This window comes from Aedes albopictus, chromosome 2 (assembly GCF_035046485.1).
Source record: "Aedes albopictus strain Foshan chromosome 2, AalbF5, whole genome shotgun sequence".
Classification (NCBI taxonomy): Eukaryota; Metazoa; Arthropoda; class Insecta; order Diptera; family Culicidae; genus Aedes; species Aedes albopictus.
In genome coordinates this window covers 229,621,732-229,637,645 of record NC_085137.1, presented here as the reverse complement: position 1 = coordinate 229,637,645, position 15,914 = coordinate 229,621,732, and the positions used below count along the sequence as shown (strand labels likewise).

The 15,914-nt window shown below is 45.1% G+C and overlaps 3 protein-coding genes across 3 annotated transcripts; 1 reads left to right on the top strand and 2 right to left on the bottom strand.

Annotated features, from left to right (window-relative positions):
* Positions 1–1,726: 1,726 nt before the first annotated feature.
* On the bottom strand, positions 1,727–3,145 carry LOC134286380 (uncharacterized). Its single transcript, XM_062847991.1, has one exon. It carries the CDS (start codon positions 3,143–3,145, stop codon positions 1,727–1,729), a length of 1,419 nt encoding a protein of 472 aa, XP_062703975.1.
* A 316-nt stretch (positions 3,146–3,461) lies between these two features.
* On the bottom strand, positions 3,462–8,225 carry LOC134286379 (uncharacterized). Its single transcript, XM_062847990.1, has one exon. It carries the CDS (start codon positions 8,223–8,225, stop codon positions 3,462–3,464), a length of 4,764 nt encoding a protein of 1,587 aa, XP_062703974.1.
* Positions 8,226–9,568: 1,343 nt separating this feature from the next.
* Positions 9,569–11,743, top strand: LOC109432885 (mucin-2). Its single transcript, XM_019709251.3, has one exon. It carries the CDS (start codon positions 9,973–9,975, stop codon positions 11,728–11,730), a length of 1,758 nt encoding a protein of 585 aa, XP_019564796.3. The 5' UTR covers positions 9,569–9,972; the 3' UTR covers positions 11,731–11,743.
* The last annotated feature ends 4,171 nt before the right edge of the window (positions 11,744–15,914 follow it).

Genomic DNA, 15,914 nt, shown 5'->3' with positions numbered 1-15,914 from the left:
GGAAAAATTTGCGCTAGTGTTCGTGTGTTGAAATGTCACTTATCTCTATTATGGAACATTCCACCCCCCACCGAAGGGATTCGACTTTCAGTGTTTCGAAATCGCAAAGGAACGCTTCGCAGCACAATCCACAATCACTCCGAGAAAACCAGCAATTATTTCACATTACCTGTTTCGCGACACAGACGGGCCCGTGAAAAATGCACTGATTGATTATCGATTTTTCGCACAAAATGATATTCCTTTTCCGCCACTCTTGCACGGTTCCCTTCCTGGTATGTACACTGGCGATGTTGTTTCTTTCGAGTTTCGGGCTACGTTTTCAAAACAAAAATGATTCAATTTTTTTCGCTTTTTCTGCGTTGACAGCTAGCCATTTGATGTTTTGAAATGGTTTTAGTACACGTAGTACTAAACCAGAGTCGTATCAAGGGTAAGGGAAAATAAATAAATATTTACATCTCGACCGAAAGGCGCAACACCAAGCGCAACACACATTATTTCGAACGAGATTGCGCATTTTCCACCCCACTGGACCCCATTCGTATAGTTAAATACCGTAAACTGCGGGATCGTGGATAAACTGCGATTTCGCTTCGAATCGTGTCGGTGTTGTCTGCGCAGTGAATAAGTGCGCAGAAGACACCGACACAATTCGATGCGAAATCGCAGTTTCTAGGTGTTTGAACAACGCCCTTCGAGCGAGCCAATGGGGTTTAGGGAACGTTCAAAAATTACGTCCAACATTTTGGGGGGAGGGGGGGTCTAAGAAAGTGTGACAGTACGTGTATTAAGTATAGGAAAATAGCGTGACAGAGGGGGGAGGGGGGTCTAGAAATCCCAAAAAACGATGGACGTAATAAATGAATCTTCCCTTATATATAATTTGAACTTCTAGTAACCCTTCTCCTCCTTCTTTTTCTTTACGGCTCGACGTTCTCACTGTAACTTGGCCTGCCTCTCGTCAATTAAGTGTTCTTTGAGCACTTCCACAGTTGTTAATTGAAGGGCTTTCTTTGCCTGCCATTGCATGAATTTGTATTGTGAGGCAAGGACAATAATACACTATGCCCATCAGGGAGTCGAGACAATTTTCCGTCCAAAGTCTAACACCGTACCTACATCAAACCGTTTTTAATTAGATTTTGTTTTAGGTTTTATAGAGGCATTTTAAAATCTTCCCCTGCACACTTAAATTCAGAAATTGATCTCGGTAAACGGTTTACCGAGAATCCAACAGCTGATATCTCTGTTGCGGATGCAACAGATTAAAACGCAAATTCGTAACTTTAACGCGTTTTATTTAGGAGAACGGTTAAAAATTTCCTGGAGGAATAGTTCATTTAGTTTTAAGGTTATAAATAGTGTGATAAGCACTTACGTTTCTGCGGCGTTCGTGTTCGATACCCGGATACTGATAAACACGATTAATAAAGGTTTTAAGTGTCCTAAACGAAAAACAATTTAACTATACTGAGAATTCACGAAATTTGCCGAATTACCTAAGCAACGAGATCTTAACGCGTTTACGCACTGCTCACGAATCTCGCTCTGACTTTGTAGCGCACCTTTAATTTAACAAATATATTAGAAATCCTTTCGCAATCTAATGATTTAAGATCTACCTGATAAAGTTTCTTAGTCTAAAGAAAATTCACATTGGATATTTAGCACAATAGAATAATAAATTCAAAGATTTTTTCACACTAAAATCGTTCTGCCTTCGTTAAGCCAATGACTTGCACGTTTTGCTCTTCTGTCGGGACGTCAAAATACCGCTGTCAAACTGTGTGTCAGAGTCGCTGCCACCTTCACGTTGTCGGACAAGATGTTCAGTCGGCAGGTCTGCGATCAATGTGGTGTATGTTTGTACAGGTGCCGTGGCGCACATAAGGTGTACGCAACAGTCCCCCCCAGTAGTTGGACTCTGGTCCGGCTCACTTCCGTTTGCACCGATGTCCAATACAGCTAACTTGGTCGCAGGTCTGTCGTAGAATCCGGAAGCAGTCTGTACAACAGCCGAACGAACTTGCCCATCCGTTGAAGTCTTCACCGATACAACCCGTCCTTTGGGCCAGTGATTCCGTGCCAGATCAGGATCCGCTACTACGACAACGTCACCTACCGCAATAGGCTTCACTGGGTAGAACCATTTAGTTCGTCGAGTGATTGTAGGCAAGTACTCTGTGACCCATCGTTGCCAGAAACGATTCGCCAGTGCCTCCGAAGATTTCCAGGATTGTTGAAGCGCAGTTGGACAATCCGTATACGGTACGAGCGGTTTGGATCCGTTCGACGATCCCAGCAAAAAATGGTTGGGAGTCAATGCCGGTGACGAACAGTCATCTACGGGAACGTGTGTCAAAGGACGACTGTTGACGATGTGCTCAACCTGAATCAAATAGCTTCGTAACACCTCCTCTGTAGGCACCCGCTGAGGTTTGATGATGGCTAGAACTTTCTTTACTGACTGGATGAGACGTTCCCAGCAGCCACCCATATGTGGGGACGCTGGAGGATTGAAAACCCACGATGTTGTCGGACTGTTGAATTCGGTCATCAGCTTGTTCTGATCTAGCGCAGTCACCGCAGCCTTAAGTTCCTTATCTGCGCCGACGAAATTAGTTCCACGATCGCTTCTAATCTCTACAGGAGTCCCACGACGAGCGAAGCAGTTTCGTAGCGCCATAATGCAGGAACTTGTGTTCAGCGAAGCGGCTAACTCGAGATGTATCGCCCGGGTTGACAGGCAAGTAACAATCACACCCCAACGTTTCTCGTGTCGACGACCAATGAGGACGAGAAAGGGTCCAAAGAAGTCTACGCCGACGTAGGAAAACGGACGTACAAAGGCTGCTACTCGTGCTTTGGGAAGGGATCCCATTGCTGGTGGTTCCGGTCTCGCACTGCTGATCTTACATTGCTGACAGCTCCGACGAACCTGTTCACAAACTCTGCGTACTCGTGGAATGTAGAACTCTCGCCGAACTTCGTTTACACAGGTTTCATGGCACTGATGCTGGTAACGTTGATGCACATTGGCGACGATGAGACGGGTAGTGGGATGATCACGAGGAAGTACGATAGGATTCCGTTCACTTTCGTCCACAAAGTCACACTCTCCCAATCGACTGTGGATGCGCATCACGCTAAGCTCAGTTTACCTTTTTTCCAAAAAGTGCACAACCGCAAATATGCGTAAATGATACTCTAATATAGGTAAACAAGACTCAAATATGGGTAGTGTGTACCTAAATATGAGTAATTGTAACCCAAATATGGGTAAATATTACCCATAAATGCGAATGTGCACTTTTCCAAAATATGAGTTTTATTTACTCATATTTGCGTAAAATTTACGCATATTTGAGTAAAATTTACCCATATTTTAGAAAAATAGGTAAACTGACCTTAGCGTGATCACTCCGCGATCATCGAGAAACGGGTTCAGCTTGAATAGGCTATCTGTCTTCTTCAGTCGTTTTTTTTGATGAAATTGCTGCTAACTGCTCGCCGTACACGTCTGCCTGGGCTTGTCGAAACTGGAATGATTCCGCTGCGGAAAGTTCGTCTTGTGTGAGCGGTCCGAGGATCATTGACTCCTTCTTCTGTTTGCGTTTGATGTTCCCAATGAAACGATGAACGAAAGCTGTCACCCGTAGCAAACGTTGCCAGGACGAGTAATTTTCTGCCTGCAGAATGGTTCGTACTGTGCCTTCCATGTGGTACAGAAAGCTCGCACGGAGTTCGTTCGTAGTCTCGTCGGAATTCAGAGTTGAAGACGGCCATTCGCTCTTTGGATTCCATAGAAACGATGGACCTGTAAACCAACGGCTTGTTGGCTTGAGATCTGGCCTGCACTTCCATTTTGTACCATCATCTGCAACGTTGTGTTTCGTGCCAAGCCATCTCCACTCGGTGATGTCCGTTGCCTCCAGTATTTCGCCAACACGAAAGGCCACGAACTGCGAATAACGTCGGTGATCAGACTGTAACCAACACATGACGTCTCGAGCGTCCGTCCAGAAATAGCGACGATCAATTTTGATAGAATGACCCTCTGCAACGCTCTGTGCCAAACGCGTACCAATAACAGCTGCTTGCAGCTCCAGTCGTGGGATGGAGACGAACTTGAGAGGTGCCACTCTTGTTTTACTTCCGATTAGGGCACATTCGACGTAGCCATCCACTTCGAAGCGGAAATAAGACACGGCCGCGAAGCCACTTTCACTAGCATCGACGAAAGTATGGAGCTCCACAGTAGCATTGTCGATTCCTGCCACGTGTCGGAAATAACAACGAGGTATCTTGACGGACTCCAGCTCGGGAAGTATGCGTAACCAGGTCAACCATTTCTCCAGATGCTTTTCTTCGATCGGATCGTCCCACCCGGTCTTCGCTCTCCAGATCTCTTGTAGCAATACCTTCAAATACATCAGGTAATGCGCGATGAGTCCTAAGGGATCGTAGATAGCCATCAGTGTACGAAGTACATCACGCTTGGTGGGGTGCTTGGCACCGGACAGAAGCTCTCGGTTGCGGTCTGTACAGAGTTTATAACTGAAGACATCCGACGTTGTGTTCCACCACATACCGAGAACTTTTTCCATGGCGAGCTCCGTATTCATTTCCATCGACTTTTCGGACTTAGGGTTCTCTCCGAGGGCCTCAAGTACAGCTGACGAATTCGACACCCAGTTCCGCATATGGAACCCACCTTCGTGATGAATGTATCGAACTTCCTTCGCTAACTGGATCGCTTCTTCCTCGGTATCAACGCTGGTCAACATATCGTCGACGTAGTGACGACGGCAGATAGCATCAACTGCGACGGGGTACTTTTCCTCGAATCGTGACGCATTTTCGTTCAGGACATACAGCGCTGTACTGGGTGAACAGGTAGCGCCAAAAGTTACAACCTGCATCACGTAATCGCATGGCTCAGTTGGGTCCTCAGAATCACACCACAAGATCCGCTGACTGTGTTCGTCTGACGGTCGCATTCTTATCTGATGGAACATCTCGGCAACATCGCCACCGAGACCGATCAACCGCTCTCGAAACTTGTATAGCACTGGCGGCAAAGCGTTTAGTTGGTCCGGTCCTTTCATCAGTACGGAATTGAGGGAAACATCACCGAGGGACGCAGCTGCATCAAAGACAATCCTGATCTTCCCCGGTTTGTTAGGGTTGAATACCGGAAAAATCGGCAAGTACCATGTGCGATCTCCGGTGGCACGACTCTCCTCAGGTGTCAACTTACGGATGTATCCCTTCTGCTCATAGTCCTGCATCTTCGCTCGCAAAGTTCTAGCTAACTGCGGCTCGCGTTCCATCCTCTTGGTCAGACAACGATGACGTCTCAATGCCATGGATCGATTGTTGGGTAGTCGCACGTCGTCGTATTTCCACAGTAGGCCTGCCTGGTATCTCCCATCTTGAAAAGTCGTGACTTCACGCAGCATCGCTAGAGCCCGCTCATCTTCCTTGGAGAGAAGCTGATTTTGTGGAGCGCTGATTCCCAGACTATCGAGAGCGAAGTAATTTTTGACTGCTTCGTGCAGGCTGTCATCCGTTCCGTGGAAATGTGAACAAATATGGAAGCTGTGCGGGAGTCGTGGAATCGAATCTTTCACCGACGCATACGTGCCGTAGACCGTCCAGCCAAGACGCGTCTTCACTGCAACAGGTTCATCCAGCTTCCCTTCGCGATCATCCAAAATATGCATCACCCTTGCGTTGCTCACGCCGATCAATAACTTCGGCTGAACATTGGAGTAGGGTTCAATTGGCAAACCCTTTAGATGCGAGTACTTGTCTGCCAGTTCTTCAGTAGGTAGCGATTGTGTTGGCAGCTTCAAATCCTTTACCGTGTAGACTTCCCGTAAAGTATGTAGACTGCTACCATCGTATGTGCCGGAGATGTTGAGGGAAACGATTGTGGCGTCTTTTTCATATCGGCAGGTATCAGCTGTCCACCGCAGGCACAGGGGGCTCTTCTCACCGTTCAGGTCCAACTGCTTCGCCAAACTTTCCTCCATCAACGTTAGAGACGATCCACTGTCCAGGAATGCATGGGTACGCAGCTCGATCCCGTTGTTGTACAGCACAATCGGAATGTACTGGAATAGAGCAGATTTGCTTCCTCCTCGATGTGTGTTGCAGGATTCGACGTCCCGTGACACCGGAGCAACGGCTTGTTGTAGCCCTTTGGCTTGACCGCGGGAACCAGACGATGATGTTTCCGGTTTGTCTTTGGCGTCGTTGTGCAGCAGCCGATGGTGCTTGTACTGACAACCGCTTTTCCCGCACGGCTTTGCGGACTTGCACGGACCACGATGGTTGCCCAAACAGCTGCGACACAGCTTGTGTTCCCGAAGTTCATCCCAACGAGCGGAAAGTCCGAACGACAGAAAGCGCCCACACTTTTCTACTGCGGCACAACTTCCCTGGCAGATAAGACAAGCACGGTTCGTATCTAGTTGCTTCACTTTCGGAGTTGCTTCAGCATGTGCGTTCAAAAAACCATCATCCTTCCTGCCACGGCGCGATTTGTTATCGATAGCACCAGCGAACTGAGGCATCGTCACTGTGCTAGCTGCTTCTGCTAGCTTGTACAACCAGTCGCTGAACTCGGCTAACGTTACTGATTGAAGAGACTGACGATGGGTCGCCCAATTCAGACGAATCATTGGAGGAAGTCGCTCTGTCAAACTGTGCAGAAGTGTGAGGTTGCATAGATGCTCTTCCAGTTCACAAGCCTTGACTGTGGCCACCATGTTGCGAACAGCCAAAGCGAAGTCCACGAGTGTTCCAAGACGATCTGCTTTGGGAGCAGGCAGACTGTTGATCTTCTGAAGCAGCGAATGAACGATAATTTCCGGCCGACCGAAAAGCATCTTCAGAGTAGCGATAACTTGATCTAAGTTGCTTGGGTGCAACAGTTGGCATTTTACCGCTTCTAACGCCTTCCCTTTAAGGCATTTTTGTAGTCGGACCATGTTCTCCTCAGCTGTGAATCCGCAGAGGTGCGTCGTATTCTCGAACGAAGCGAAAAATAGGGGCCACTCCTCTGGTTCGCCGGTAAAGATAGGTAACTCCTTTGGGACTGCATGACGAGCGGCGATTTGGCTTTTGTTGAGCAGCGCCGTTCCTCCCACCACTGTAGGATCATCGTGAAAAGCGGACGGAAACAATTCCTGAGCGGGTGGACGCAAACTACCCATGAGCGGAGCGAAAGCAGAATTGCGCGGTCGATGATTGTCCCCGGGATGCGAGAATGCGGGCACAGTAGGATGATTGTCAGTCTGAGGCGGAATGAGCGTCGAAGCGATAGGACGGTGTATGGTTGGATCGGTTGGGTGCGAGCGAAAAGCCGAAAAATTCACTTGCCGGTCGATTCGCGATATGGGAACCCCTGACACACTCGGTTGGTCATGATTCGGACGCTGAGGTTGCAATATTGGAACGAAAGGTGAAACAATTCTGTTTTGGGATGTGGGACGTGGAGGCAACTGGTTGTGACACACTGGTGAGGAGTGGAACACAGGTGGGAATCCGATGTTTCGATCTACCGGAACGTTTTCTTCATGTCCGCTCGGTGCATTCACGTTGACTGGAGTCTCCAACAACAACTGGAATCTACGACGCAGATATCGTTGCTCGATTGCTTCCTGCTGCTCCAAAAACTGAATTCGTAGGTCCACTGGCAGTCTATTCACAAGATGCACTTCATCTGCCACTTCCGGATCGACGATTTGCACTTCTGGAATCTCTGCCACTGGTGGCAGTTGGTTTTGCGGTCGAGGGGTACGCGGAAGCGGTGTCGGTGGGGGATTCATTTGCACTCCAGAAACACGAGGGCGCGGGGTTGGTGTTCGAGGAGAGGGCACTGGCGAAACTCTTGTCGGGGGCGCAATTGGCACTCGCGGGGACGCAAAGGGCGATTGAGGTGGTCGAAACGATTGCAGCTCACCTGTAACTACTGCTGGCGGGGTCGATGACAGTGGCAGCTGTAGAGCCGGATCTCTAGCTTCGGCGCAATCCGGGCAGCTCCATGAGCGGTTAGCCACATCTTCGTTGACTCCGACGCAGTTGAAGTGAAACCACTGCTTGCATTTATCGCAGCAGACCATTTCGCTGTCGTCCGGAAGATTGCAGAGCAGGCACGTCTGCTGGATGCTGTCCTCCGGCACTTGGTTGCGACGACGGTTCTTCCTTGGCATCGTGGATCGATCCGGGAAACGAAATTTTTAAAATGTTGCGGATGCAACAGATTAAAACGCAAATTCGTAACTTTAACGCGTTTTATTTAGGAGAACGGTTAAAAATTTCCTGGAGGAATAGTTCATTTAGTTTTAAGGTTATAAATAGTGTGATAAGCACTTACGTTTCTGCGGCGTTCGTGTTCGATACCCGGATACTGATAAACACGATTAATAAAGGTTTTAAGTGTCCTAAACGAAAAACAATTTAACTATACTGAGAATTCACGAAATTTGCCGAATTACCTAAGCAACGAGATCTTAACGCGTTTACGCACTGCTCACGAATCTCGCTCTGACTTTGTAGCGCACCTTTAATTTAACAAATATATTAGAAATCCTTTCGCAATCTAATGATTTAAGATCTACCTGATAAAGTTTCTTAGTCTAAAGAAAATTCACATTGGATATTTAGCACAATAGAATAATAAATTCAAAGATTTTTTCACACTAAAATCGTTCTGCCTTCGTTAAGCCAATGACTTGCACGTTTTGCTCTTCTGTCGGGACGTCAAAATACCGCTGTCAAACTGTGTGTCAGAGTCGCTGCCACCTTCACGTTGTCGGACAAGATGTTCAGTCGGCAGGTCTGCGATCAATGTGGTGTATGTTTGTACAGGTGCCGTGGCGCACATAAGGTGTACGCAACAATCTCGGTAAAATTTTTACTGATTCTCGGTAATTTTTTACCGAGATTTCGGTAAACCATTACCGAGTCTCGGTGAACTTTGCCGAGATCTCGGTAAAAAGTTGGATTACCGAGATCTCGGCAAAGTTTTAACGACATCTCGGTAAAAAAATTACCGAGATTCAGTGAACATTATTACCGGATTCTCGGCTGTTGGATTCTCGGCAATCCGTTTGCTGAGGTCGGCGATTTAATTTAAGTGTGTGTGTTATAGGGATAGGGATTTTTCAAAACATCATCGCTGTTCTTCTTCTTCTTCATGCAACATCAAATCACCAATTGAAATTGTTGTTTTTTATGATTGTTTCTCTTTCTTTATCACTTTGCACGATAAATATTATGTCGCAGCGAAGCAGTGTCGATGTTTCAAGTGCATTTTTTCCATGAATCAAGCAATCAAAACAAAAACATTGGACGCCATGTTGAATCGAATGCTGGGTTGCTGATTCTGGCCCTTCGTCACCCCCCTGGTGTCACCCCCCTCAATTTGGTCATTTCGGGAAATAAAAAACCTTTCTGGTGGGAATCCCAATTCGGGGAAATGATTCTCACACCGCAATTTTTTGTGTTGGTAATTTAGTACAACTTGATTGCAACTAAAGCTTGTATGCAAGTTATGAATTTTGACAGCCGCCTGAGCACATAAGAAGAAGTCAAGGAAGAATCTTTTGTAGGTAAAAATAGTAGAAAATTCATGAAATTAAAATTTTCCATTTCTTTAGTCGTCAGCAAATTTGCAAAAAGTGCGTAAAAGTGCAACCGAAAAAAGTGAAAACTGTACGAAAGTGTACCGTGATTCTAGAGACGTCGGAAAATGGTGCAGGTTTAGTCGGAAAGCGATGCCGTTTGCTGTGTAGGAGAAAAGTGTGTACAGCCGACACAAAGAGCGCCGACGGACGAGAAAGGGAAGTTCCTCCTCCTTGATGCCGGAATGTTAGAATGTTTTGCTGAGTGGATGCTTCGATGCTGAAATAATGGTTTGAAACTGGTGTTGCTGGACTTGCTGGTGCTTGTGAGAGGATGGGTTGCATCAATTCGAAGAAAGATATCAACGATCTAGATCCGAATATATTCTACGTGATAAATATTGACGACGATGGGACCGCTTTGTGGAGTGGTCAGCTAGAAGTGTCACGGACTGAACTGACGCTGTACCGGAAGGGCAAAGAGCCGACGACGTGGCCCCTGAAATGCCTGCGAAGGTACGGCTTTAACGTGGATCAGTTCAGCTTCGAAGCTGGGCGGAGGTGTACGACCGGGGAAGGAATTTACGCTTTCAAATGTACAAGGGCGGAAACGTTGTTTTACACGGTCCAGTCTTACATTCAGGGGCGGATATTCAGCGATGAGACGACGAATCCAAATGATCCGCATCCGATTCCGATGGCCTCGACTGGTCCGTCAGTAGCGGCCAGGAGTGTATCACAAAATAATACGGCAACCAGGAGTGGGCAACACGGCGGTTCCGGAACCGGAAGTTATGTGGTGAATCGCGCCGGGATGGCCACTAGTCAGTCGCTCAGTCCCAACGGAACTATACATTCAAATTCTAACCAAAGTAGGAGCACGGACACGCTTCCGATTGAAACCAATTATTTGGAACCGACGCCTAACCGACCTTGCGGACAACCGGAAACGATTACAACCCGGTTTCAGCAGGGAATGAGACTGAGCTCGGTGAGCAGTGGGCCTGTTAGTCCGGATGTGACGTCGCCGTCGTCTCCCAATAGTGTGAGCAACATACTGGAAGTTACCACTTTGAATCCTTTGCCATCGAATAGTGCAGGCGTCGGAATCCATCATGGCGTTAGTAATCTATATCAGGAATTCCCCGTTAAGGATTCCACCATTCACGGTGTGAGCTTGACAGGCGCCAGTATTGTAAATCGTGTTTCCTTAGACGCTCCACCAAAGGAAATAGCCCCGATAACAGAACTGGAACAAAGTTCTTACGTTAATAAAGGCGACCTCAAGCCGCTGCCATTAGAGCTTCCCGTTACGACCCCAGACGCAATCGACCCCTCGCGGATGTACATGAACGTCAATATTGGCTGCTTGCCCGAAGCCGCGCTAAAAGCCAAAACGAAACCGGCCAGCAAAAGCAACTCTAGTCTAATGTCGATCAACAACAATAGCGGCTCTTTCGACGAGAATCAGTATCAGAACGTGAAAACACCAACCTCGGTCGGGCCGAATATGTTTGCGCACCTACGTATGAACTCCAGCTATTCCATGGAATCGACCCGTTGCTATGCCAACTTGGAACCAAGCGAGATCAAAACCGTACTGTTTCGTGGTCGCTACTCAAAGCCGGACATCTTCGCCAACGTGCAGCTCCCGGAATCATCCGAACCGTGCACCCCAACGACGGCCAAATCCTACGTCAACTACTGCGTTCTCGATCTGAACCAGTCGCAGCAGAATACGTCCACCGGGTCGGAAGTCACCTCACCGACAGCGACGGGCGCTGGTAACGCCACCGCCGCCGCTCTCAACGCCAACAACAACAACCCGGCCGCCGTCAATCTGAACAACGCAATCAACGACTCCGCATCTCAGGCGCAACAGCAGCAGCAACCACTTGGAACCGGCCTGTTGCCACCGGAAAGCCCCAAGAAGGCAGCCCTCGGGTACGCCACCATCGATTTCGACAAAACGTTCGCCCTGAGCAACTCGACCACACCGTCGTCGGAGCTGGACAGCGAGGGATCCCGGAAGACGCGCCACAACTCGACCGTCACGCCGCTGATTCGCCAGAGCAACTCGGTTAGCGACTAGGAAAGGTAATCCAAAGGTAAGAGGGAGAATTTTGTTCGGTTTGTAGGGAGTATGGTTCGCGAGGCAAGACTCATGACCAACGCGATTCTAGTTTGAGTTTTCAAAATGTGCATCAAAACGGTAGGTAGGTATCTACCACACGCGTGTAGGTTTTAATAGCGTCAATAAGGTTGATATCAATCTGGAGCTGTTTTGCTCGATATCTTATCAGAGTGGTAAATGGTTTGGTTGAACAAGTTAGTCATACATTATGCATTTCACAATGCCTTATCGATCTTTCAAAAATTACTTTGCAGTGAGAATTCTGCGATAAACTTCCAACAATTATCCGTCAGGCTTGATTGGGATTGAATCAACGTGCAATTCGGTTCTCTCTGAACAGATTTTTCTACCTCCCTCCATGCTCTTAGCGCATCGCTTTGAAACGTACGAAGTAACTTGTTGAGTCGAAAGAGAACAATCGTTTATTCGAGGTCACTTTTATATCCTACATAACAATAGCTTCACATCTGTTTACATTCTCATATGTTGGTAGTGAGTCATTGATGTTATAGTTCGAAAGGGCTAACTTTACCTCATACACGGAAACAATAATACGTAACATCTCTTCCCTTAAGATCATGAAATGCATTGAAAAAACTAATTCATGTTATCACTGTAATTCTTTCAGATTATGATATTTTACTACAAGTATTATTTAAATCAGAACTGATTATTGAAACCTAGATCATGCAAATTGACTTCACTCAACTAGTACTTATTCTTTTACTTCGATATCAATATTATTGAAATTTCATTTGAAATACACATGGTCTTCATTAGAAACCTTACGCTTAATTCTCTTAGATCTTCTTAATTCACTTTTTGACTGCATGCCTTCATTCGATAATAACACTGTCGGATGCACCTCACATTTCGATGGCGGTGGAACGAATTCATGGGATGGGAATCCCATGAACAAATCTTCATCGTCGATGCTGTCATACTTCCTCTTCGTACCTCTATCTCTGTCGAGCACCACATGCGAATTTTGACCAGATACAGCTCGAGAATCCTGGACATCTTCAACTCCGGAGTTACGACCAGTAGATGTCGTCGGTTCCTGGCAATCCTGTCCACCCATCCGGAACGTTACGTTACGCCTAAGTCCGGCTTTGCGCGGTAGATTCACCTGCCCCTTGTGAGCCGAGATGATGTGCGCTCCGATGGCAATCTGTAAGATGTTTTGAGAGATACGTTTAATAAATACAGCTTCGATCCATTTGGGAATGTCTTTAGAGTTAGGATTCTTGTAATAAACCTTATCCCCTGCTGTCAAAGTAGCAAATTTATCTTTAGTAACACTAACATCAACATTTTCCTTGTTATGGTCTGTAACATTAAAATCAGTATTCTGTGTTGCCAGTTGTTTACATGTTTTCCTTGGATTCATCAAATCAATTAGTGTTTTGGGACGATAGCTCAGTACTTTTTCTGACGGATATTTATCCCCATCAGATAAACAGGTATTACGGTAATTGAAAAGGAAGTAACTTAACTTATCCTCCATGTCCAAATGCTTTGTGTTGGGATCCAGCATGAACTTTTTCAAAACATCTTTGGTTACTCTTACTAAACGTTCAGCTTGGCCGTTACTTTGTGGATGATAGGGTGGGCTTTTCAAAACTTGTATCTCTTGCCTCTCAAGAAATCCTATGAAATATTGCGAATTGAACGGTGGCCCATTGTCTGTAACAACAATATCTGGTAATCCAAAGGTAGAGAAATAAGAGTTAAATCGCTTAACAACTTTTGTTGCTTCAGTCCCGTATTTCATGAAGTAGATCTCGAGCCATTTTGAATAGCTATCAATTACTAAAAGAAAGGTTTGTCTCTCAAAGAAAAAAAAATCAGCATGGATTCTGCTGAATGGCCTAGAGGCTGAAATCCAATTTGATGTTTTGTTTTGACCCGGAACCACAGCCATTTTTAGGCATACATCACAACTATGAACAAATGTCTCAATGTCGCTGTTTATCCCAAACCAATAAATGTTTTTACGTGCCTGCTGCTTCATCTTAACAATGCCAACATGATTGGCATGTAGCAACCCTAAAACTTTGTTCTGCAGAGAAGCTGGTATGACCATCCTATTTTGGAAAATAAGGCATCCATCTACCTCTTCAAGATCATTTTCTTGTGAACCTTTTCTTGTGAAGTCGAGCAGCCTGAGCAGCAAATTATCTTTTTCAGTTTCTTTTGCAATAGTTGTATGGTCAATAGGTAATTCTACGGAAAAGTTAAGGCTGTTAATGTAATACCTATCCCAACTTTTAGGAATCTCTCTACTCAATGGAAAACGTGAGCAAAAATCAGCATTAGACATTTTGCTAGAAGGTCTATATATTATTTCGTAGTCGTAGATTGATAATTCCATCGCATAACGCTGAAACCTTGTCGCTGAAATAGAGTTACGACCTTCCTTGCCTAGGATTCCTATCAATGGCTTATGGTCCGTAAAGATTGTGAATTTTTGACCGTACAAGAATTTGTGAAATTTTTTTACAGTTGAAACAACAGCCAATGCTTCGAGATGCAAAATTGGATAGGTCTTTTGTGCTTGGTTTAATGAGAAAGAAGTGAACCATATTGGTTTCTCTGCTCCATCAATGACGTGGGAAATCACACCTCCCAAGCCGTAGGATGAAGCGTCTGAACAAACAACGATTTGCTTCTTTGGATCGTAAAAAGTCAATAAATTAGCATCTAAAAGTTTTTGTTTACTCTTTTGAAAAGCTTCATCACAACTTTCGGACCAAACAAAACGCGTGTCTTTGCGCAACAAACTATATAAGGGGAATAAAGTCGTAGCTAAATTAGGTAAAAATTTCCCATAATAATTTATTAGACCAAGAAAGGCTTTAAGTTCTGTAGAGTTTTTAGGTATTGGAGCTGCCTTTATTGTGGAAATTTTTTCAGGGTTTGGCAACAACCCTTTGTCAGTAATAACATGCCCCAAATAAGGCAACTCAGACACGACAAATTTGCACTTTTTAAAGTTAACTTTGATGTTATATTCTTCCAAGCGTTGCAGTATTAATAACAGTTTTTTGTAACAGTCATCCAGGTTTACTCCAGCAATGAGGACATCGTCCAAATAACAAAAAACAAAATCTATGTCCTTTAAAATTTCATCCATTATTTGCTGGAATATGGCAGCACTGGATGATGCCCCTTGTGGAAGTCTATTGTATTTGAAAAGACCCTTAATAGTGTTAATCACCACAAATTCCTTAGATTTATCTGACAATTGCAACTGAGTGTACGCCGTAGTTAAGTCTAACGAACAGAACACTTTACAGCCTGCCAGTGAAGCAAATAAGTCCTGGGCTGTAGGTAGCGGGTAAGAATTAGGAATTAAAACTTTATTTATAGACACTTTGCAGTCTATTACTAATCTAATATCATTATCTTTCTTAACGACGACAATAACTGGAGAAGCCCATAAGCTAGTCTTGACAGGAGTAATTATACCATCTTTTTCCAACAGTTTTAAGTGATCTAATACTTTTTCCTTTAACCTATACGGCACCTGATATGCTTTTTTGAAGATTGGTTGATTTTTCTTCAATACAAGATCAGCTTCGAATCCTTTAATAGGAGAAGAAAAATCTCTATTAAAAGTATTCGAAAAACGCGATTTAATGTCGCTTACCATCCTGTCTTCAATACTAACACTAGATGTTCTATTGACGCAAGTAATATTAGCAAAACTGCTTCTCCAACCACTACATAGTACATCTAACCAACTTCTACCCATCAAAGGGGTAAACTTGTGCTTTTCATCTAAAACAACAAGTTCTAAATGTGCTGATTGGCCATTTAATGAAACATGTACGATCGCTTTCCCAAAAATTTTCAATTTGGATCCATTAACAACAATTAAACTTTTTCTACTTTCAGTCATTTCAATTTTTCCAAGTTTGTTAAGAAAATCAGTCTTATTCATTATGGAAACCGCTGAACCACTATCGACTTCCATCCAACAACTTTTTCCTTCTAAATTGACATCTAGGAGACAAGGTTCGCTATTGTGGCATGCAGAAGCAACCATTAAACAAGGATAATCACCTTCTTCTTCCTCGCTGTCGCTGTCGTAATCAAACTTCAATCTTTTGAAGTAGTCGTGTACATTTTCTGTCTCA